The sequence below is a fragment of the Pseudonaja textilis genome, chromosome 2 (genome assembly GCF_049901715.1).
Source record: "Pseudonaja textilis isolate UNSWEBS1 chromosome 2, rPseTex1.2, whole genome shotgun sequence".
Taxonomy (NCBI): domain Eukaryota; kingdom Metazoa; phylum Chordata; class Lepidosauria; order Squamata; family Elapidae; genus Pseudonaja; species Pseudonaja textilis.
In genome coordinates, this window is record NC_141991.1 from 2,851,118 (window position 1) to 2,873,909 (window position 22,792).

Here is a 22,792-nt window from a genome sequence, read left to right on the forward strand (position 1 = left end):
AATGTAAGTGATTATTCTAGCATATTGGCATGTTTGCTTTTTCATTGTAATGTACACTTTGTTCACATTTTCTGCAACCCTTTTATAAACAATAAAAGCTACATTTTCATTTGAATCTTACAGGCAAAGATGATGCCAGGAGACTACACTGGACAACTGAGAAGAACAAGCAATATTGAAAAGCAAAACTGGTTGAGGCAGAAATAAAAATATTCTCCATTTCCATCAGAAAAACCACACAATTCTTCTCCTTCCACAGAAGGTCAGAGACGAAGGAAGGAAAATCAATAATCAATAAGAGTTTTTGAGCTGGAAAAAGTAGAGTATGTGGAACTCAAGGACACAATACACAAAAAAATCAAGGGAGATTATTTTTCTATTCAGAAAATGAGGAAAATATCTTGAACTCATAGGGAAGACGTTGCCTTGGGAGGAAGAAATGGGCTTAAATCAAAGAACCACTAAACAAGGGATCACACATATTTTTGACCTTCTCAAGAATATCTTGGTGGAAAAACTCCATAGGTGTGCCTATTATGGAAGAAGAAGACTTCAAATTGCAAGTGATTATGCACGGGAGAATCCACTCAGGAGAAAAGCACATAGAAATTATCTGAATGTAGCAAAACCTTTTGTCAGAACAGATCCTTTTCGGTTCACAGAAGAACCCACCCAGAAGGGATGTCCTACCAATGCTTCGAATGAGGTAAACCCTTTAGCAAAAATGGCAACTTGGTGATACATCTGAGGACTCACAGCAGGGAGAAACCGTATGACTATCCAGATTGTGGGAACATTGGATATTCCCACCTTGTGAGACACATGAGGACTGACACAGGAGAGAAACTCTTTGAATGTCCTGTGTGTGAGAAAAGTTTCAGTCAGATTTCTCACCTGGTGAACCATCAGAGGACACACACAGGAGAGAAACCATTTGACTGTCCTGATTGTGGGAAAGGTTTCAGTGAGAATTCCAGCCTGATAAGACACCAGAGGACTCACGCAGTTGATAAACCTTTTGAATGTTCTGATTGTGGGAAAGGTTTCAGTAAGAATTCCAACCTGGTGAACCATCAGAGGACTCACACAGGAGAGAAACCCTTTGAATGTCCTGTTTGTGGGAAACGTTTCAGTCAGAATTCCAACCTGGTGAAGCATCAAAGGACTCACACAGGAGAGAAACCCTTTAAATGTCCTGTTTGCGGGAAACGTTTCAGTCAGAATTACAGCCTGGTGAGCCATCAGAGGATTCACACAGGAGAGAAACCCTTTGAATGTCCTATTTGCGGGAAAAGTTTCAGTCAGAATTCCAACCTGGTGAGCCATCAGAGGACTCACACAGGAGAGAAACCCTTTGAATGTCCTGTTTGCGGGAAACATTTCAGTCAGAATTACAGCCTGATGAACCATCAGAGGACTCACACAGGAGAGAAACCCTTTGAATGTCCTGTTTGCGGGAAAGGTTTCTGTCAGAATTCCAACCTGGTGAGCCATCAGAGGACTCATACAAAAGAGAAACCCTTTGAATGTCCTGTTTGTGGGAAAAGTTTTGGTCAGAATTGCAACCTGGTGAGCCATCAGAGGACTCACACAAGAGAGAAACCCTTTGAATGTCCTGTTTGTGGGAAAAGTTTTGGTCAGATTTCCAGCCTGGTGAATCATCAGAGAACTCACACAGGAGAAAAGCCCTTTGAATGTCCTCTTTGTAGGAAAAGTTTTAGTCAGATTTCTCATCTGAAGAACCATCAGAGGACTCACAAAGGAGAGAAACCAATTTAATGTTCTGATTATAGGAAAAGTTTCAGTCAGAATTCTGTCCTGGTGAACCATCAGAGGTCTCACACAGGAGAGAAACTCTTTGAATTTCCTGATTGTGGGAAACATTTCTGTTACAATTCCAACTTGGTAAGAGAATTGACACAAGACAAAAACTCTTTGCATATGTAGAGTGTGGGGAAAGTTTCAATGAGAATTCTGACCCGGTGAAATACCAGAGGACTCACACAGGAAAGAAACCTTTTGAATAACCTGATTGTGGGTATATTTCAATCAGAATTCCTACTTGGTGAAATACCAGAGGACTCACATGGGAGAGAAACCCTTTGAATGTTCTGTTTGCGGGAAAGGTTTCTGTCAGAATGTGAACCTGGAGATATACTGGAGGACTCACAGAAGAGACAAATCTGTGGATGATGCTTCTGGCATAAATTGTTCCATATTGCCCACATGGAAATGCAAGTGAAGGAAAAGTTGATGAGTTTAGTGAAGGGTTTCATTTCTCATCTCTCATTAGGAATGTAGGTGAAAACATATCTCAGAATTATACTTGTAAGTGGAGAGAAAAGAAAAATGGAAAAGGGCTGCCTACCAGTTTCTCGTTATCAGCAGCAATTTCATTTTTGCAAAAGTAGTGGAATTCCTCAAAAAGGCTTTTGGGTGGTGTTTTTTCTATATTGATTATGGAATTCCCACTCGTGGAATTTCCGTCTTCTACCTTGGTGTCCTCCATATTTTGAGCCCCAGAATTCCCCAGACCCCAGAGATGTAGTCCTCCAGATACAACTGTAATGGGGCCTGTCAGTTACGGTTGCATCTTGCAGTGGTTGTTAAGTGAGATTACTTTGCTTAACTACCTATCCCCTTCTCTTCCTGATGAAGCTGTTAAACAAATGTTCAAGTTGTTAAGCAGAACAGCGACTATCTCAGGGTTGTGGGAATCTCTTGGAGGTCTAGCCTCCACTACCCCACCTTTTAGGTCCCCACAGGCATGTTCATATTCCCACTGGGTCCCTCCCAACCCACCAGGCATCACAACCTCCTCCTTCTCCATACCTTTTGAAGATCTCTCAACCTCATGTTGGTGAAGGAAAGCAAGACACATTTGTGGGCTTCATGACTGTGTCATGGAAGCAGCTGTTATTTGAATGTGTTTGGGATTCATGCCGAGGTCATTCGGCTGACTTCTGAAAGCAGCTGCCATTTTGTCATGCCTGCCTCTGCCTCACAATGGTGGCTGCTTCTGGGTCATTGTCATTAGGACAAAGTATTCTCCAGAATGGTTTCGACAGGATCCATGCATGGGATGTATTCAGCTCTGTTCAGCTATAGACTGAATAGAAAAACTGAAGACACACCCCTTCTGGGCCGTCTCCAGTTCTTCTATTCAGTCTCAGCGGAGATAGACATTTTTAATCTTGCTCCTCTATACTTTATCATAGAGGAGTGCTTGTAATATTTTTAATTTAGATTTGTTATTTTGGACCAACCACAGTCCTTAAGGGACTAATAGCACCTTAGGCTTTTCAAAAGCCTCGGTGCTTATTACAATCACAAGCCTCTATTCCCTCAGCTTTTTCAAGCAAATAGTTTGGAGTTTGCAGAGATCGCTCCCAAAAACCTGGAATAGGGTTTGGGGGACATTGAAGATGCACCTTTTCCCAGCTGAGCAGCCTGCCCGTATAGGGAACGATAAGCAGTCCGAGCACAGAAGGCATCTTTATTCGACTTTAATGCCGAGCGGTTTGTTTATGACGAACAGCTGACAGAGAGACCACTCAGATCGAAAAGGAAAAGCCTGTCAGACAGCCTGCCCAAATAAGGGAGCGCAGTCTAAGCAGAGCTGCTGTGTTAGCCGCAACGAGGTTTCAGCAAAGGTAAAATCAACTTGGTGATGGTTTAAATTGGCGGGAGCCCCATTTTGTAGAAGCAGCCATTTTCTAGCCAGCTCTAGTGTGCTTCATGACCCGATCTATACCTCTCATAGACAGTTAACCTGGAAAGATTCTGGTTATTGGACTATTTAATTGTCTTCAAATTGGTGAAATTCTGTCCTGAGGGGCAAAGCCTCAGAAAAAAGACAAGAGGTATTTTAACTCAGCTTTTCTACCCTTATGTGCTGTGTGCCTCACGACTAGAACTCTACTGCTTATAGACAGTTAACCTTGAAAGATTGTGGTTATTGAGCTATTTAATTGTCGTGAAATTGGTGAAACTCTGTCCTGAGGGTCAAAGTCTCAGAAAAAAACATTTTCTTAAAGAATTTAATAAGATGCATTACAATTAATTGTTGTTTCTATTTTTATTTGATATACTCAGAGTAATGTTACAGTCAGTTATAGACATTGTGGAGGAATCTTCTAACACGATGTCTTCACATCTGATTGCTTCCAATCAACAGAAAGGTTGGGGGTAAAAGAACCTGTAAGACCAGAGGATCAGTTCAGGAGGCAGCTGGCAAAATCAGGGCCAAGGCCAGAGCTACTAGGAAAACTAAAGCTGATGAGCAGGCCGAGCGTAGACTACATAGTGAGTTGGTAAAGTAAGTAGAGGAGAATTCAAAAGAACAAATGAAATCACTGCAATTAAGTACTTCTAAGGGGGATCACACAAGTCAATCTATTCTACCCCAAGTGGGATCAGACATGGACAATTTGGGCTTCTAACATTCAGGATTCTGAACTTCCAGGGTGTTCTTACTTGAGTAATCCAAGACCAATGGCTCCTCCTTTAACTAGATAAGGGCAAATGCAACACACTGGAACAGGAGGGCAGTTAATGCCTTTGGTGGTTCAGTAGTGCTTTACGTAACTTATTGGTCAGGGAATGATGGGAGGACTTCAGACTAACAGTTCAAATCAGGCAGACCCTAGAGTAGATCCCTCCCACCGTAGGATGCATTCCCATTCCTTTAGACAAACACTTATGACTAAAACATGGTCTCCTGATAACAGTCCAAGCTGTGGAAGCAGTCCAAGAAGAGCAACAGGGCCAAGGCTTCTACTCTATGTTATTTCTTGTTCCCAAATCATCAGGGGGATGAAGGGCTATTTTAAACCTGAAAAGACTAAACTCTTTTGTTATTTATCATAGGTTTAAGGTACATACACTTCAATCTATTTTGAAGAAAGTGAAACACGGGGTCTATTTAGTTTTAATTGACCTTACCGAAGAGTATTTGCATATTCCAATCATACCTGACCACCGCAAGTATTTAAGAATTTGTTACGCAAGTTGACATTTTCAATATAAAGCATTCCCCTTTGGGTTGGCATCTGCACCCAGGGCATTTACCAAAATCCTGGCGGCTGTAACAGCCCATCTTAGAAATGTTCCAATTAGGATACTGGCCTACTTGGACAATATTTTAATACAATCAGTCCCCCATGAGTTAGCTATTAGAGACTTAACCATCACACTACAAGCCTTACAATCTCATGGATTTTTGGTTAATCAGGAAAAGAGTCAGTTTGAACCGTCTACCAAATGTTTACATTTAGGAGCAATAATAGATACTGAATTAGATTTAGTTTTCCTCTCTCAACAAAGAAGAGAGGACATTAAAGTGTTAGCAGCCCATTTCTTTTGCATAAGAAGGGCATCCCCAGCCCAAATGTCAAAATTACTAGGCAAAATGATATCCTGCCTTGATATAGTGCCATGGGCACAACTGCATTCTTGTGAATTACCTTTTCAGAGACCCATGGAAGATACCTCTCCCATCCGAGTCAGATTGCCAACCAAGGTATTAATATCCTTGCTTTAGTGGACCTCTTCAGCATTAAAGGATGCTCCTTTAAAGACAGGGAGTTTACAACTATACCTCCTGATGCTAGTCTCTCTGGGTGTGGGGCCCATTGTCGAGACAAGGTAGCACAGGGCATTTGGAAGGCTAATGACCTCAAGCATAATATCAGTTGGTCAGAATTAAGAGCAGTCCATCTAGCTCTCAAGGAATTTTAGGCAATAATCAGGGGGCAAGATGTGTTCATCCTAACAGATAATGTGGCCACTCAGGCACACATTAATCGTCAGGGAGGAACACAGTCAAAGTCATTACAAAAAGAAACTTCTTGTCTCTGCAGATGGGCAAAGAAAAAAAAAATGCTCTCAATCAAAGCTGAACATATTTCAGGGAGACAAAATGTCAGGGCAGATTGGCTAAGCAGATCTACAATAGATCAGGCAGAGGATGTTGCATCCACTTCCTTTTCAAGAAATTTCCAGCAGGTTTGATCACCCAATATTAGATCTGTTTGCATCTGAGACGAATCATCCACTGCCTCGTTTCTTCTCCAGGTTCCCATCCCGGGAAGCGGAGGGTGTCAATGCCTTTCGCTGTCAGTGGCCAAAGGGACTCCTTTATGGCTTGCCTCCATTACCTCTCACCTCGGCAGTCGTCAGGAAGACCTTACACAGAAAGCAGAGATTCTCCTTGTGGCACCATATTGGCCCAGGAGGCCGTGGTTTGCAGACCTAGTCAGTTTGTCAGTGTCACGCCCCTGGAGGATTCCTCCCAAACAGGTGTCTCTCAGACAGGCGCCAATTCAACATCCAGAGCCACAATAGCTTCAATTGGCCATCTGGCACTTGAGAGGAGACTGTTAGAAAAGGTGGATCTTTCCACACAGGTTATTAATACTATACAGGCAGATAGAAGACAACCCACTATTAGGATTTATGAAGCTACTTGGAGAGTTTTCTGTAATTGGTTCAAGGATAAGGGCTCTGTTCCTGGAGAGGCTTCGATCAGCACTCTCGTTGGTAATGTCATGTACAAGTTCGAGTTTGTTGTCTAAAGATCCTTTAATTCGGCGTTTCCTTAAAGGGGCAGCAAATTTAAGACCAGGGGTCATTCATAGATTTCCATCATGGAATCTTACCAAGGTACTGCAAGCCCTTACGCTTTCACCCTTTGGGCCCTTAAGAACTGTCAGCCTACAGCATTTATCACATAGAGTAATTTTTCTAGTAACAATTACGTCTGCCAGAAGGATATCTGAGCTTGCAGCTTTGTCAATAAGACCCGATATTTGTATTTTTCACACCAATCGAGTTGTTTTAAGATTGGATCCTATTTTTATACCAAAAGTCAATTCTCATTTCCATAGGGCGCAAGAAATTGTTTTACCAAATTTTTGTCCAGATCCAGCTCACCCTAGAGAAAAACTTTGGCATATCCTAGATGTAAGGAGAGCTCTCCATATTTACATAAAAAGGACAGCTTCCTTTAGAAAGATGGAAGCAATATTTATCTCTTATCATAAAAAATCCTTAGGACAGAGGGTGTTGTCTTCTTCCATAGGCAGATGGATTAGAGCAACCATTGCTAACATTTACAAAGCACAGGGGTTACCTGTCCCATCTCACATCACGACTCACTCAACACGTAGTGCAGCCACTATAGCAGCTTAGAGTACTCAGGCTTCAGTGGAAAAAATACGTAAGGCAACGACTTGGTCCACTCCTTCACCGTTCGTTAGACATTATATACTTGACTCTTTCACTTCCGTGGAAGCAGGGTTTGGAAGGAGAGTACTTCAAAAGGTATTGCCAGAAGATCAGAGTCATTAGGGTTAGAATCCCTCCCATCGGGCATTGCTTTGGTATGTGCCATGCATGGGTCCTGTCAAAACCATTCTGGAGAAGGAGTGTAGGTAAACTTACCTGAGAACGCACCTTCTCAGATGGTGTAGACAGAATCCAGACCCACCCATTTTCTTAGATTCTGGCAATCATGTTGGGTATTGGACTAAAATTTAAGTTATTATTAATCATGAATGTTATACAAAGATGGGACTCTTGCAGCACATGTAAGAAAGCCTCGACTTCATTCAGAACTGGGAAAAGTGGCCTGGAAGGGGTGTGTCTTCAGTTTTTCTATTCAGTCTATAGCCAAATGGAGTTGAATACATCCCATGCATGGATCCTGTCTACACCATCTGAGAAGGCGCGTTCTCAGGTAAGTCTACCCACGCTTCTTCTGTTCTGCTACCTGAACACTTTGTAAACTCTGTTAAGGAATTGTGGGTGCACTGAAAATGGTGGCTGCCCCTGGGAAATCTCCAAAACCTCAGGCAAAGTATCCCCAGGCCAAATGATAAGTACCACTTGTGCCAGTATTGTGCTGTCTAGTGCTGCCACTGCCGAAAAAACCCAATGTAGTCCCAGGCTGCATCAACAGAGGCATAGTGTCAGGACAAGAAGCAATGGTAAGAGTTGCTTTACATTGTACTGGTGACAGCAGACCTAGAATATTGTGTCCAGTTCTGGTCATGATACAACCAATCCCATGTTGCTATGATTCTATAAATTTAGAGGTAGTTTCGAAAATAGGTCCATAGTAGTGCCATAAATGTACTTGCGGGAAAGGGATTTTTTTAAAGGGTTATTTTATTCAAAATATTAATATACAGTTCAAACTCCAAAAACAAAAAGAATCAAAATCAAAAGGATAGAAAAAACATATAAAAAGAAAAAAATGTACATTAAAAAAGAGAAAAACAGATTTACTTTTATTATCCCCCCACTAAAATATTCATAAACATATTGGAGCAATATTAGGTTTCCTCCCCTTCTGAAGCAGGCCCAAAATTTATAAAATTCTATCTTTATTGACAACCAATTCAACATTCATCTATGATCTATAAAGGCATTGTAATTAGCAGGTGAACCAACAACAAAGTTAACATCAAAGCACCTTGTTAACAATCTACTATTCTGTTTAATTTGTATAAAGTTTATAAGATTTATTTACCATAAATCACTAGAATGATTGTCTCTGATTTGTCTGGGAAGATATATCTTTGTTTGATTCTTATTAATAAAAGTTTTTCTTAAAAATTAAGTTGAGTACAATGAAGAGAACAGTTTTGTCTTATTCCCCCAAATCCTAAAACCTCTTGGTCGATCCATTTTCCAAATGGTTTTCCAGTTAGACATGATTAAGTCCCTTCTCCAGCCTTCTTACGAAAGTTCAGTTCATCGTGAATTGAGTCTATTAATTCCAAATCTGTTGGAGGAGCCACATCCCCTTCAGCCTTCTCCAAACAAACCTGCAGTTTCCAAACCGTGTTGAGGGGTCTTTTAAAAAGCGACTGTGCTCCCTGTGGGAGCTTCTTGGGAAGAGCTCAGGCTCACAAAGCCATTCATTTGTGTGCTCTCATAATCCCAAACTCCTCCATGAGTCCCAGAGGACAGGGACCTCCCAGAGCAGAAATGTTTTTTCTCACCAAGATCTTTTACATCCTTCTGGGTAATATACAGCTAGATAAGAAAAGAATTATTTCGGTTGCAGTGCTGCAGCAGGGTGGGGAGAGAAGAGCAAGCTCTGCTCTCTTATCCCCAATCTGCCCTTTTGGAGGCCCTGGTGAGGGGCACAAAGACCCTGGACGGGAAGACGAAGGTGTGAGGAAGCCCGAGGAGAAGTTTGATGGCAGCGGCAGTTGACAGCTTCGAGGGAGACCCCATTTGCTCTGACGTGTGAATGATCGGCCATTTTGATGGCAGACCGAAGCCGCAGCGCTTTAGCCCATTGAAGAAGATACCAGAGCATGAACAGCGTTTTTGGCATCACTTGACTGATTGAACTTTGAGTGAGGGAGGCGGAAAGTGAAAGTGGAGGAAAGAAATGGCAGAGAGAGACGGCAGAACTGTGAGTCTTAAACAAGAGGACGGAAGTCCTAAGGGAAATGGCAATCCGGCGGTGAAAGCAAGGAACTCTTAAGACAGAGATCGAAGCCAATTTAGTTGATTAAAGATTGACTGGTGTTTTGGATTTGTTCTGATAAATTTGGAGTTGATTTTGACTGATTATTTAAAAATTTGGAGTTTAACTTGATGGATCTGTGACTTGTAAAAGAAGAAGAACAGTGGAAAAAAAGTAAGAGACAGGACTGAACCCAAGAACAAAAGTGACATTTTGAGATTATACAGAGAGAAGAGAAGCTGAGGTAACACTGTGACTAAACAAAATGTGAACAGACAGGGAAAGGAAAGTGATTGAATATTACTGCACTTCTTTTCACAGAATATAATTAGTGAAACATTTTGATTAAGGTTTGATTGAATTTATTAAGAATTTAAAAGTTTAAATGACATGAAATTGTGAAGACTGGCGAAATACTATTTTGATGATTGATTGATTGATTGATTATTAACAACTAATGAAATAAGCAAGGTTATATATATAGGAAGTGGAATATAGAATTGTTAAAGGAAACTGAACTTTACAGGTAAAGATAAAGAATATAGTTGATATGCTATAATATAGTAATATAAAATAGTTGTATAAGAACAATTTATAGTAAATATATTTTAGGCTATTATACCCTTTCTCTCTTTTCTTTCTCATTTTGATATTATCCTTCCTGTCATCCCTTTTGCTCTCTCCCTTCTTTATCTTCTTTAATTTTGGTGATTCAGTTAGTTTCAGATGCTATAAAGATTGAATCAAATCTAAATAATTTAGAATATCATAAGTTGGAAAAGATATTTATATTCTAAGGAAAACTACTGAATAGAATTAACAACAAAAGAAAAATTAAATAGTGAATGGTAAATTGGGAAGATATCTACAATAAAGTTAGGAATATGACCAGTACTACAACAATGAACTTGAAAGGGAAAAACCTGATGTCTGGTGGTTCAATGTCTATTGCATCTCCAGCAGGCAAAAAAACAATAGAAGGAACGCTGAACATGGAAAAGACGAGCAACGTGGCCAACATGGAGATGATTCAAACAACATTAACAGCTATTCAGGAAACGATGCTTAAAATGCAGGAGACAATGATAAATAGCCATACAGATATGAAGACGGAAATGGGAGAAATGAAGGGTAAGATTCAAAATTTAGAGGAGAAGATGGGAACAATCCAACAGACACTGGAGAAGAATGAACAAAGAATATAGAAACCAAAGCTGAACAAACAGATAAGAGATTGGAAGGGATGGATAGGAAAGTAATAGAGATGAACAGAGATTTAGAAGATTCGATTATCCATCTTGAAATGGAACGTGCAGCATTCTATTTGAGGTTCCAAAATGTATTGGAATCCAAAGATGAAGACCTGGGAGACATAATGTCCCACTTAATAGCAGAGGCATTGCAAAGGGACCAACAGGAAATAGTGAAAGAATTGGATGAGGTCTACCAAATCCATACAAACTACGCCAGACAAAACAAGCTGCCTAGAGAGGTCCACATCAGGTTCACCAGAAAAAATGTAAGAGATATTGTATATAGAATCACAAAGGATGAACCAATGGTGTATAAAGAAAAAGAGCTCATGACCTTGAAACAAATTCCAGGGCAGGTAAGAGAGTTGAGGAAGGACTACAGATCTCTGGAGATACTCCTGAATAAACAAAACATCTGGTTCCAATGGCTGGTCCCTGAAGGAATGCTGGTGACATGGCAAGAAAGAAGAGTAAAAATTGATAGTATTGAAAAGGTGCAAGAACTTCACGATCAGTTGATGGAAACAGAGGAAGAGGGGAGAGCAAAGAAGAGTCAGAAAGCAAGAGTCAGGAGGACCAACAAGAAGATCAGCAACAGGGAATACAGGAAACGGACCAAGAAGAGAGAGGCAAAGAAAAGAGAGAATACCCAAGGAGAGAAGGACTAAGAATAAGACCCCAAAGAGAAGCAAGAACTTACAGAAGATTTAGGTAGACTCAGAATTAATAATGAAGAGGTTAAATTACTCTCAATAAACATCAACGGATTAAACTCCCAGATCAAGAGGAAACAAATATTAATCAAACTAACTAAACAAAACATCAATATTATATGCCTACAGGAGGTACAAATCCAAAAACAACATAAAAAATATCTAGAATATCCCAAGTTGGGTGTATTATTTACAGCATTGGCAGATCAAAAGAAAAGGTGGTAACAATTTATGTTAAATTATTAAATAAATGCAAAAAAAATCTATGCAGATGAACAAGGCAGAATTTTAATAATATAAATTAATTTACATCAAAAATAATTACTATTGGTGGGGGATATACGCCCCTAAAGATAACCATAAGAAGTTTTATAAGGGACTATATGATAAAATAATTAGTGTAGGCGAAGAAAATATTTCCTTGATAGGGGACTTTAATGCCATTGTTGATGTTAAAAAAGACTACATTAGTGTGGAAGGGACTAGGAAGAAAAAAAAAGAGAATTCTACCAAAAAAAAATTTGATTTAACACATGAGACCAATTTGGAAGATATATGGAGGAAGAGGAATCCAAATGAGAAGAAATATACGTTTTATTCTAGTCCACAAAAATTATGGTCCTGAATCGATATGGTATGGGTTAATGGGGCAATCGAGAAAGATATTAGTGAAGTAGAGATAATGCCTAATGTATGGGCTGATCATAGTCCGGTTAAAATTACATGGAAAGGACATAGTAACAGGAAAAGGAGATGGATATTAAATTCATAAATAACAAAGGAAAAATAATATATCTCAAGAATTAAAAATGAATTAGAAATATTCTTTAAGGTTAATTTAAAACAACATACTAGTTTACAAAATTTATGGGATGCTGCAAAGGCCTTCATGAGAGGCATATCAATAGCCTATATAGCTAAGAAAAATAAAGAAAAATGGAAGAAACAGAATAAATTACAAGAAAGGATTAAAAAAATTGAATATGAACTCCAAAAAGACCCCAAAAATATGGAAGTTAAGAAAGAAATAGGGAGGATTAGATGTGAACTAAATTTGATAGATATTGAGGAAAATGCATGTAACTTGAAAACTCATAAACATAATTTCTTTGAATCAGCAAATAAACCAGGAAGGTGGTTGTCCCATAAATTAAAAATAGAGAAAGAGAAAAGATTAATTCAGCAAATCAAGGATGAGGAAGGGACAGTGCATTATCAGATGGAGGAGAAAAAGAGAATTGTGCAAAGGTATTTTGGCGAGCTTTATAAGCAAAAAGAAGTTATGGAAGAAAACCTTAGATACTACTTGGAGGGAAACGGTCTGAGTCCAATCTCAGAAGAAAACAGAGAAGTACTTAATAAAGAAATAACATTAACAGAGTTACAAAAGGCGATACAAAAACAAAAAAATAATAAAACACCAGGTGAACTATACAAAAATTTATCTGAAATATTTGAACCAATATTACTGGAACTATATAATGAGGCATTAATGCAAGCTAGACTTCCGAGGTCCAGGTCCAAGGCATACATCTCCTTATTTACAAAAGATGGCACCGATCAACAACTAGTTGTGAACTATAGGCCAATCTTGTTGTTAAATATGGATTATTAGATATTTATGACAATATTGGCAGAAAGAATGAAACCAATTTTGAGTGAACTTATACATACTAGGAATGGTTTCCTGCCAAATAGATACAAACAATATTAGGACAGTACTAAATTCGATTGAATACTACAAAGCTGCCAGAAAAACAGGCAGTTTTAATTTTTTTAGACGCACAAAAAGCATTCAATAATCTCAATTGGAAATTCATGCTGTATCAAATTAAAAAGCTGAACTTTGGCACATATAGAAAAAAACATTACAAGAAATACACTCAAACCAAAAAGCAAGTGTATTATTAAATGGAGATCGCGCTGAAGATTTTGAAATTGCAAAAGGAGTGAAACAAGGGTGTCCATTATCACCTCTGTTATTTATTTTGTTTTTAGAAGTGTTGCTAACTGCAACCAGATAAAATCCACAGATACATGGAATTAAAATTAGAAATGAGGATTATAAAGTTCAGGCATTTGTGACTTAGTATTTATAGCGGAAGATCCAATGAATTTGGGACCAATATTGTTGCAACAAATAGAAAAAATTGGGGAGGTGGCAGGATTTAAAATAAATAAGAATAAAACTAAGATGATAGTCAAAAACTGTACAACAAAATAGAAAGTAGAATTAGAAAACATAATGGGACTGCAAATAGTAAAAAAGGTGAAATACCTGGGAATTTGCATATCACCCAGATGCTCATCATTAAAAGAGGACAATTATGTTAAACTGATTAAGCAAATCAGAAAAGAATTGGAATTATGGGCCAAATTGAAACTGTCTGTATTAGGAACAATAGCAACGTTGAAAATGAATACTTTACCCAAACTATATCTATTCCAAATGATTCCAATTAAATTAGGGAAATATTTCTTTACAGAACTAAATAAAATGACATCCAAGTTTGTCTGGTTGGGCCATGTATTAAAATGAAACTATTACAAGATAATAGGAGCAGAGGTGGTCTTGGACTACCAGAATGGGAGCTTTATTACCAGGCAGCGGTGTTGAGTTGGATTAAGGATTGGGTTAAATTAAGAGACAAGAGAATCTTAACATAAGGACGACATGACCACCTGATAGGTTGGTATGTATTTTTGTGGGAAAACAAAAGTAATATATATACCTATTTCAATCAACACCTAATAAGAGACTCGTTGATTACAATTTGGAAAAAAATCAAAGATAAACACTATATAGAAATCCCACGATGGCTGTCAACCATGAAAGCCATAATACATCCAAATACATTAGACCTACAGAAAATGGTAAGCTATGAAGAATTATTAGAAAGACAAGGGAAATTAAAATCAAACCAAGAACTGAAGGAAAATGTTTCCGAATCAAATCAGAGACACTGAGGTAAATGTATATTTTTTATAAAAATGAATACATTTAACATATTTACAGCAAACAAGATGGTCAGGAACACAGAAACATCCTGAGGTAAATCCAAATAGGATACAGAGCACACAGAAGAAAAAAAGCGGGAAATATGGGAAATTCCCCCTTTATACCCACAGCAACCAATCATAGCTTAGATTGCCTCATGCAGGAGCCAGCACTCTCCAACCAATCAACTTAGAACTGCCTGTTCTTGCCCATTGTACAATGTTACTGTTCCAGCTACTACATTTAATATCTTAACACCCCTCCAATTTATAGCTGGACGTATTGAAATCAACTTGTTATAACAAGATCTTTGTGTTTTTTGTTTACTTAATGGTTTTGTCATGAGGTCCACTATCCACTATTGACCTCACCCCATTCCTAAGAGGTCTGTAAGGGTCGTGCATAAGTGCACCATCATGCCTCCCACCCCTGTCCTATTCTCCCCATTTAATTGTAGTTGTTTTCTGTATTCTTACTCATGTTTATACTTATACCTATTATTTTGTAAGCAAATGACAAATCAAATCAAGTAAATAAATAATTTATTTTCCGGTGGACAATAAATTATGTCTATTGCATTTTCTTTCCTGCTTCCCTGACATTACATTATTGTATGTCAATATGCTTCTTTCTGATTATTACTCGCATCGGTTGCCATTTGTATACATATTGTGTTATCTTCAAATATTGGTATAACTCCTTTCACTTCAATATCCAAATCCTTTACTAATCAGATATACCACATCATCTGTGAACACGATTCTTATAATGCTATGAATTGGGCTGCAGCTGTGGAAATGGCATCTGAAGTCTGTTTTCTAGATTTCCAACTAGTTAGCATGTTTGCTAACATTATAACAAATCCTGACATTGACTTTCTATCTTGTACATCATCAGCCGAAATACTATCTACAAAGCATTTCAATTCCAATTCACTTGTTGGTGGTAAATGCAACTTTAACACTTTAACAACTTTCCATATATTTTTAACAATTGTTCTATTTTCTTCTTTTGACTTAGAAAATACCCTCTTTCTTGTAAATTCTTCATTTCTACTCCAAAGTAGTTCTACAATGAACTATTGCAGGAACTGGATATATCTAGCCTAACACAGAGAAGGACTGGGGTTTCACCATAGCAGTCTTTCAATATTTGAGGGGCTGAAAAAGAAAAAGCCTATCGTCCAATGCCCCTCAGAGCAGCGCAAAGAGGAAGACTTGTCAGACATCCAACCTAGAATCAAGGAGAAATTTCCTTTCAGAGAACAATCAGTGGAAATGTTTTGCCTCTAGAAGTTGTGGGTGCTCCATCAGTGGGGTTTTTGAAGAGGAGATTGGACATCCATTTGTCTGGAACAGAATAGGGTCTTCTGCTTGGGGAGTTGGTCTCTTCCAACTCTATGAAATTCTCTAAGAGCTTCATAAACATTTAGGATTCTTTTGTGTCACATTTCACTATTGTACATGGATCAGTTGCAAAGATAGATTGCTAGAACTCAAAAATGATTTGATAGCATTGGATCAGTGAAAACATCTTATAAACATGTGAGAGACAGACAAGCGTGTTATTTTGTGTCCTATCAGGAGATGGCAGTCACTTATCAGTGACTAGGAAGCCCTTAATGGTCGTCTGTGGTTGAGCTTAAACGAGTTAAAACCATCGAGTACTGTATAGCTAGAAAGGATGGGAGGAGAGGAGCTGCTTCTTCCGGTTCACTCATGGGAAGAAGGTGATGTGCGGAGTAGTTTTTCTGCTCTTCCCAAGATCGAAGCAGCAGCGGGAAGGTGAGTTGAGGTCAGGTGGGAGGAGAGGCTGGGAGCAAGTAGGACTGTTGCGTTTTCTACGGGATGTGGAAGCAGAGAAGCAACTAGGCTGAAGCATATCAGCTGCTGCTACATGTTTCTTCCCTCCCCAGATTTTAAATCCACTGGTGCTCTCCTCTGCTCTCTTCTGAGATTTTTTTTTTTAACTTCCACTTGTAGCCAACAAGCACGGTATCTCCTATTCGTGCCCCATCTGTGTATTAACCAGGTTTAACTGTGCTTAACTTTCTAAAAGAAAAAAAAAACATGGAGTTATGTGTGCTGTTGCCAGTGTTTGGAGTTTGCAGGACTTCTTTCCTTCTTCCTTGCTTCCAAACATCTCCATGTTGATCTGAAGTTTTGTGATTTGTTCATTTAGAAGTCAGAGGTTTTCTCCTGGCAACCCTCCCAAAAGAACCATACTTGTCCAGTCTTTTTCTAATTGTACCATCATGAATATTAACATTTAACATGCGAAATGAGGCCTGTAGAGCCTGAAATGTAATGCTTGGATTTTTAAATTGAGCATTGCACGTTTTGAACCTGGGGTGAATTTGCTGGGACTTCCGCTCCTGAGAAGATCGGCAAGTGTCTTGAATGTTTTCCACTTGTGAATGTGGAACGTAGAATGATGGAATTTAAATTGTTTGGAAAATATAACCCTTCCCAGATTGATGGGCAGCAACAATTGTTTCTCTAAGATCCCTGTTGCTGTCTTTATTCTTTGACATCTAATTCACACCTCAATGCTAGAGATCAGGAAACACCAATAATTCCGGCTTTATAGATATAGTTACACTTGTTGATGATCAATTGATCCAGGGCTGCTACTTCACCTCTTCATACCTATGGAAGAAATAAGAGTGTTTTTGTTTTTGCAAAAAAAAGGAATGACATGGGTATAATATATAATCTGTGGTGCTCATCTGATGTTATATTTACCTACTTTTAAACTGCTAAGGATAAGATTATATTTACTATGTTGTGATATATAAAATCAGAAAGATTGAGGATGTACTTTCTTCTTCACATAACTGTATTTCATGATAACCCTTTGCAGGGCTGAGAATTTGTGACTGACCTAAGTCAACAAGTGAATTTAATGATTGAATGGATATTTAAACTGGAACTCAATAGTAAATATCATAATTAATGTAAGGTTATTCTAGCATTGTGGCATGTTTGCATTTTCATTGTAATGTACACTTTTTCACATTTTCTGCAGCCCTTTTATAAACAATAAAAGCTACGTTTTCATTTGAATCTTACAGACAAAGATGATGCCAGAAGACCACACTGGACAACTGAGAATAACAAGCAATGTTGAAAAACAAAGCAGATTGAGGCAGAAATAAAAATATTCTCCATTTCCATCAGAAGAACCACACAATTCTTCTCCTTCCACAGAAGGTGAGAGACGAAGGAAAGGAAATTGATAAGAAATTTCATGCTGCAAAAAGTAGAGTCTGTGGAACTCAAGGACACAATACACAAATAGGTCAGGAAAGATTATTTTTCCATTCAGAAAAAGAGGAAAATATCTGGAACTTAGTGGGAAGGAAAAGGTTAATTGGATGGGTACATAGGACAGACAGTAATCCTTGTGTTGCCCTGGGAGGAAGAAATGGGCTTAAATCAAAGCATCACTAAACAAGGGATCACAGATATTGTTGACCTTCTCAAGAACATCAGTGGTGGAAAAGCTCAATAGGTGTGCCTATCATGGAAGATGCAGACTTCAAATCACAAGTGATTATGCAGTAAAGAATCCACTCCGGAGAAAAGAGCGTACAAATTATCTGAATGTGGCAAAAGTTTTGGTCAGAACAGATCCCTTTGGGTTCATGGAAGAACTCACCCAGAAGAGATGCCCTACAAATGCTTCCAATGTGGTAAAGAAAAATGACAACTTAGTGATACATCTGAGGACTCACACAGGAAATAAACTCTTTGATTGTCCTGATTGTGGGAAAAGTTTCAGTAAGAATTCGAACCTCGTGAAACACCAAAGGGCTCACACAGGAGAGAAACCCTTTGAATGTCCTGTTTGTGGGAAAGATTTCAGTAAGAATTCCGGCCTGGTAAGACACCAGAGAACTCACACAGTTGGGAAACCCTTTGAATGTCCTGATTGTGGGAAAGGCTTCAGTAAGAATTCTGACTTGGTGAACCATCAGAGAACTCACACAGGAGAGAAACCCTTTAAATGTCCTGTTTGTTGGAAAAGTTTTGGTCAGAATTCTCGCCTGGTGAGCCATCAGAGGACTCACACAGGAGAGAAACCATTTGAATGTCCGATTTGTGAGAAAAGTTTCAGTCAGAATTCCAACCTGGTGAAACATCAAAGGACTCACACAGGAGAGAAACCCTTTAAATGTCTTGTTTGCGGGAAATGTTTCAGTCAGAATTACAACCTGGTGAGCCATCAGAGGACTCACACAGGAGAGAAACCCTTTGAATGTCCTGATTGTGGGAAAAGTTTCAGTGAGAATTCCACCCTGGTGAAACACCAGAGGACTCACACAGGAGAGAAACCCTTTGAATGTCCTGTTTGTGGGAAACGTTTCAGTCAGAATTCTGTCCTGGTGAACCATCAGAGAACTCACACAGGAGAAAACCCAATTGAATGTCCTATTTGTGGGAAACGTTTCACTCAGAATTCTGTCCTGGTGAACCATCAGAGAACTCACACAGGAGAAAAACCCATTGAATGTCCTATTTGCAGGAAACGTTTCAGTCAGAATTCTAAACTGGTGCGTCATCAGAGGACTCACACAGGAGAAAAACCCATTGAATGTCCTATTTGCGGGAAACGTTTCAGTCAGAATTCTGACCTGGTGCGTCATCAGAGGACTCACACAGAAGAGAAACCCTTTAAATGTCTTGTTTGCGGGAAATGTTTCAGTCAGAATTACAACCTGGTGAGCCATCAGAGGACTCACACAGGAGAGAAACCCTTTGAATGTCCTGTTTGCAGGAAAATTTTCAGTCAGAATTCCAGCCTGGTGAGCCATCAGAGGACTCACACAGGACAAAAGCCCTTTGAATGTCCTGATTGTGGGAAATGTTTCAGTCAGAATTCCAGCCTGGTGAGCCATCAGAGGACTCACACAGGAGAGAAACCCTTTAAATGTCTGGTTTGCGGGAAAAGTTTCAGTCAGAATTCCAGCCTGGTGAGCCATCAGAGGACTCACACAGGAGAAAAACACTTTGAATGTCCTGTTTGTGAAAAACGTTTCAGGCAGAATTCCCATCTGGTAAAACATCAGAGGACTCACACAGAGAAACCATTTGAATGTTCTGTTTGTGAAAAACGTTTCAGTGAGAATTCCACCCTGGTAAGACACCAGAGGATTCACAGAGGAGAAAAACCCTTTGAATGTCCTGTTTGTGAGAAACGTTTCAGTGAGAATTCCACCCTGGTAAGACACCAGAGGATTCACAGAGGAGAAAAACCCTTTGAATGTCCTCTTTGTGGGAAAAGTTTCAGTCAGAATTCTCTCCTGGTGAGGCATCAGAGGACTCACACAGGAGAAAAGCCCTTTGAATGTCCTGATTGTGGGAAAGGTTTCAGTCAGAATTTCCACCTGGTGAACCATCAGAGGACTCACACAGGAGAGAAACCGTTTGAATGTCCTGATTGTGGGAAAGGTTTCAGTCAGAATTTCCACCTGGTGAACCATCAGAGGACTCACACAGGAGAGAAACCGTTTGAATGTCCTATTTGTGGAAAAAGTTTCAGTCAGAATTCCCACCTGGTGAACCATCAGAGGACTCACACAGGAGAGAAACCCTTTGAATGTCCTGATTGTGGGAAAAGTTTCAGTCAGAATTCCAGCCTGGTGGGCCATCAGAGGACTCACACAAAAGAGAAACCCTTTGAATGTCCTATTTGTGGAAAAAGTTTCAGTCAGAATTCCAACTTGGTGCACCATCAGAGGACTCACACAGGAGAGAAACCCTTTGAATGTCCTGATTGTGGGAAAAGTTTCAGTCAGAATTCCAGCCTGGTGGGCCATCAGAGGACTCACACAAAAGAGAAACCCTTTGAATGTCCTGTTTGTGGGGAAAGTTTCAGTCAGAATTCCAACATGGTGAAACATCAGAGGACTCACACATTAGAAAAGTCCTTTGAATATCCTCTTTGGAGAAAAAGTCTCAGTCAAAATTCTCATCTGGTGAACCATCAGAGAACTCATACAGGGGAGAAACCAATTTAATGTTCTGACTATTGGAAAAATTTCAGTCAGAATTCTGTCCTGGTGAACCTTAAGAGGACTTACACAGGAGAGAAACTCTTTGAATTTCCTGATTGTGGGAAACGTTTCTGTTACAATTCCAACTTGGTAAGACATCAGAGAATCGACACAAGAGAAATGTGAACCTGGAAGACTCGCAGAGGAGACAGATCTTTCTGTGGATGATGCTTCTGGCATGCATTGTTCATTATTGCCCACATGGAAATCCAACTGAGGAAAGTTGATGAGTTTGAATTTCATTTCTCATCTCTCATTAGGAGTGTAGATGAAAACATACCTCAGAATTAGATTTGTAAGTGGAGAGAAAAAGGAAAATGGCTAATCTGTTTCTCGTTATCAGCAGCAATTTCATTTTTGCAAAAGTAGTGGAATTCCTCAAAAAGGCTTTTGCGTGGTGTTTTTTGTATATTAATTATGGAATTCCCACACGTGGAATTTCTGTCTTCTACCTTGGTGTCCTCCATATTTTGAGCCCCAGAATTCCCCAGTCACCATAGAAGTAGTCCTCTAGATACAACTGTAATGGGGCCTGTCAGTTATGGTTGCATCTTGCAGTGGTTGTTAAGTGAGATTACTTTGCTTAACTACCTATTCCCTTCTCTCCCTGAGGAAGCTGTTAAACAAATGTCCAAGTCCTTAAGCAGAACAGTGACTACCTCAGGGTTGTGGGAATCTCTTGGAGGCCTAGCCTCCATTACCCCACCCTTTGGGTCCCCACAGGCATTTTCCTATTCCCACTCAGCCCCTACAGTTGTTAGGCCTGACTCCCATCCCACCAAGCATCACAGCCTCCTCCTCCTCCATACCTTTCGAAGATCTCTGAACCTCATGTTGGTGAAGGAAGGCAAGAACGCATTTGTGGGCTTCATGACTCTGTCATGGAAGCAGCTGTTATTTTGAGTGTGCCTGGGATTCATGCCTGGTCATGTGGCAGACTTGTGGAAGTAGCTGCCATTTTATCATGCCTGCCTCTCTATCAAAATGGTAGCACTGCTTCTGGGTCATTGTCACTAGCACAAAATATTCAGTTTTACAGTAGACTGTTTGTAGACTGCATAAAGGAAATGTGGGTGCACTGACTAGTTGCAAATTCCAATGTCCAAAATGAGAAATGTTAGGTATAACATTGGTCACCTAACTAGTTTGGGTAAGATAAAATAATATATAAGCTATGATTCTTAGTTTAAAGTGTGTGTTACTTTAAATACAAAGCATGTATTTTGGGTGTGGTGTGAAACCACCATAAGAGGGCGATGAGACGCTGACGAGAAGCTGACGATTCCCTGACGCTTTGCTGACAATTACTGGAGTTGCAAACAGAAGAGAGGAGTTTCTGACTTTGTTGCATATCTCTCTCTACTGCGAGGAGATAAATCACCGGACTGTTATTTTTGTAAGTGTACCGACCTCTCATTTTGGACATTGGAATTTGCAACTGGATAATTCCTGGACGGACTGAACTAAGGGTTTGATATATGGACTGTTTTTGACTATGCTTAAACTCTTGCTGGAATAAAACTACTTTAATTGGCACTGTGTATGGTTTACTGAGTGTAAGCTACACAACACTTATCTCACATATTTTGCCTGCCTGCCTGACTGCCCTGCAGATTCTTGCTAGGGGTATATCCCTAACACTGGTTATGGGCCCAGCTGCACAGTCAGACTAACCAGGATATAACAGGCTTATATAAAGTGAGAGCTAGTAGTTACACAATACTGTAAACAGACAGCTGTCTTTAATTATAGTTTAATATCCAGAAAAAGATGGCACAAGTCAATTTACCAAGTTTGTCTCTAATATCCAAACTGGATGGAACAAACTATGTTTCATGGTCTATGAAATGCAGCCTACTTCTATGCAGAGAAGGTTTGTGTAATATAATACAAAACCCACCAGAGGTAGATGCTTGGGATCCAGAGGATGAAGATGATGCCCAGAAGTTACAAGAATGGAAACTGAAAAATGAGCAAGCTCTCTGTATAATAGGACTGACACTCAGTGACCAGCAGCTTGTCCATATTCGTGGAGAAGAAACAGCTGCTAAGTGCTGGGAGAATTTAAAGAAGATTTATGTTCGAGACAGTGTAGGAGCTCATATAAATCTTACACGGAAGCTGTTCAGAACACATCTTCAAAAAAATGGAGACATGTTGACTCATATAAACACTATGAAGAGAATTTTTCAAGAGCTTCATGAAAAAGAGCTTATCTTCACTGAACTGCATCAGGTTTATATAATTTTGTCTTCTTTGGATCAGAGTTATGATGACTACGTAACT

At 39.4% G+C, this 22,792-nt stretch overlaps 1 protein-coding gene and 1 pseudogene across 2 annotated transcripts; both read left to right on the plus strand.

The window, feature by feature from the left end:
- The first annotated feature begins 270 nt into the window (after positions 1 to 270).
- On the plus strand, positions 271 to 17,632 carry LOC113452168 (uncharacterized; annotated as a pseudogene). Its single transcript, XR_015742460.1, has 2 exons — positions 271 to 9,430; positions 17,522 to 17,632. The product of XR_015742460.1 is annotated as an uncharacterized LOC113452168 (transcript).
- A 146-nt stretch (positions 17,633 to 17,778) lies between these two features.
- LOC113454760 (uncharacterized) lies at positions 17,779 to 20,845 on the plus strand. The gene has a single exon (XM_087927881.1). It carries the CDS (start codon positions 18,095 to 18,097, stop codon positions 20,468 to 20,470), a length of 2,376 nt encoding a protein of 791 aa, XP_087784007.1. The 5' UTR covers positions 17,779 to 18,094; the 3' UTR covers positions 20,471 to 20,845.
- The last annotated feature ends 1,947 nt before the right edge of the window (positions 20,846 to 22,792 follow it).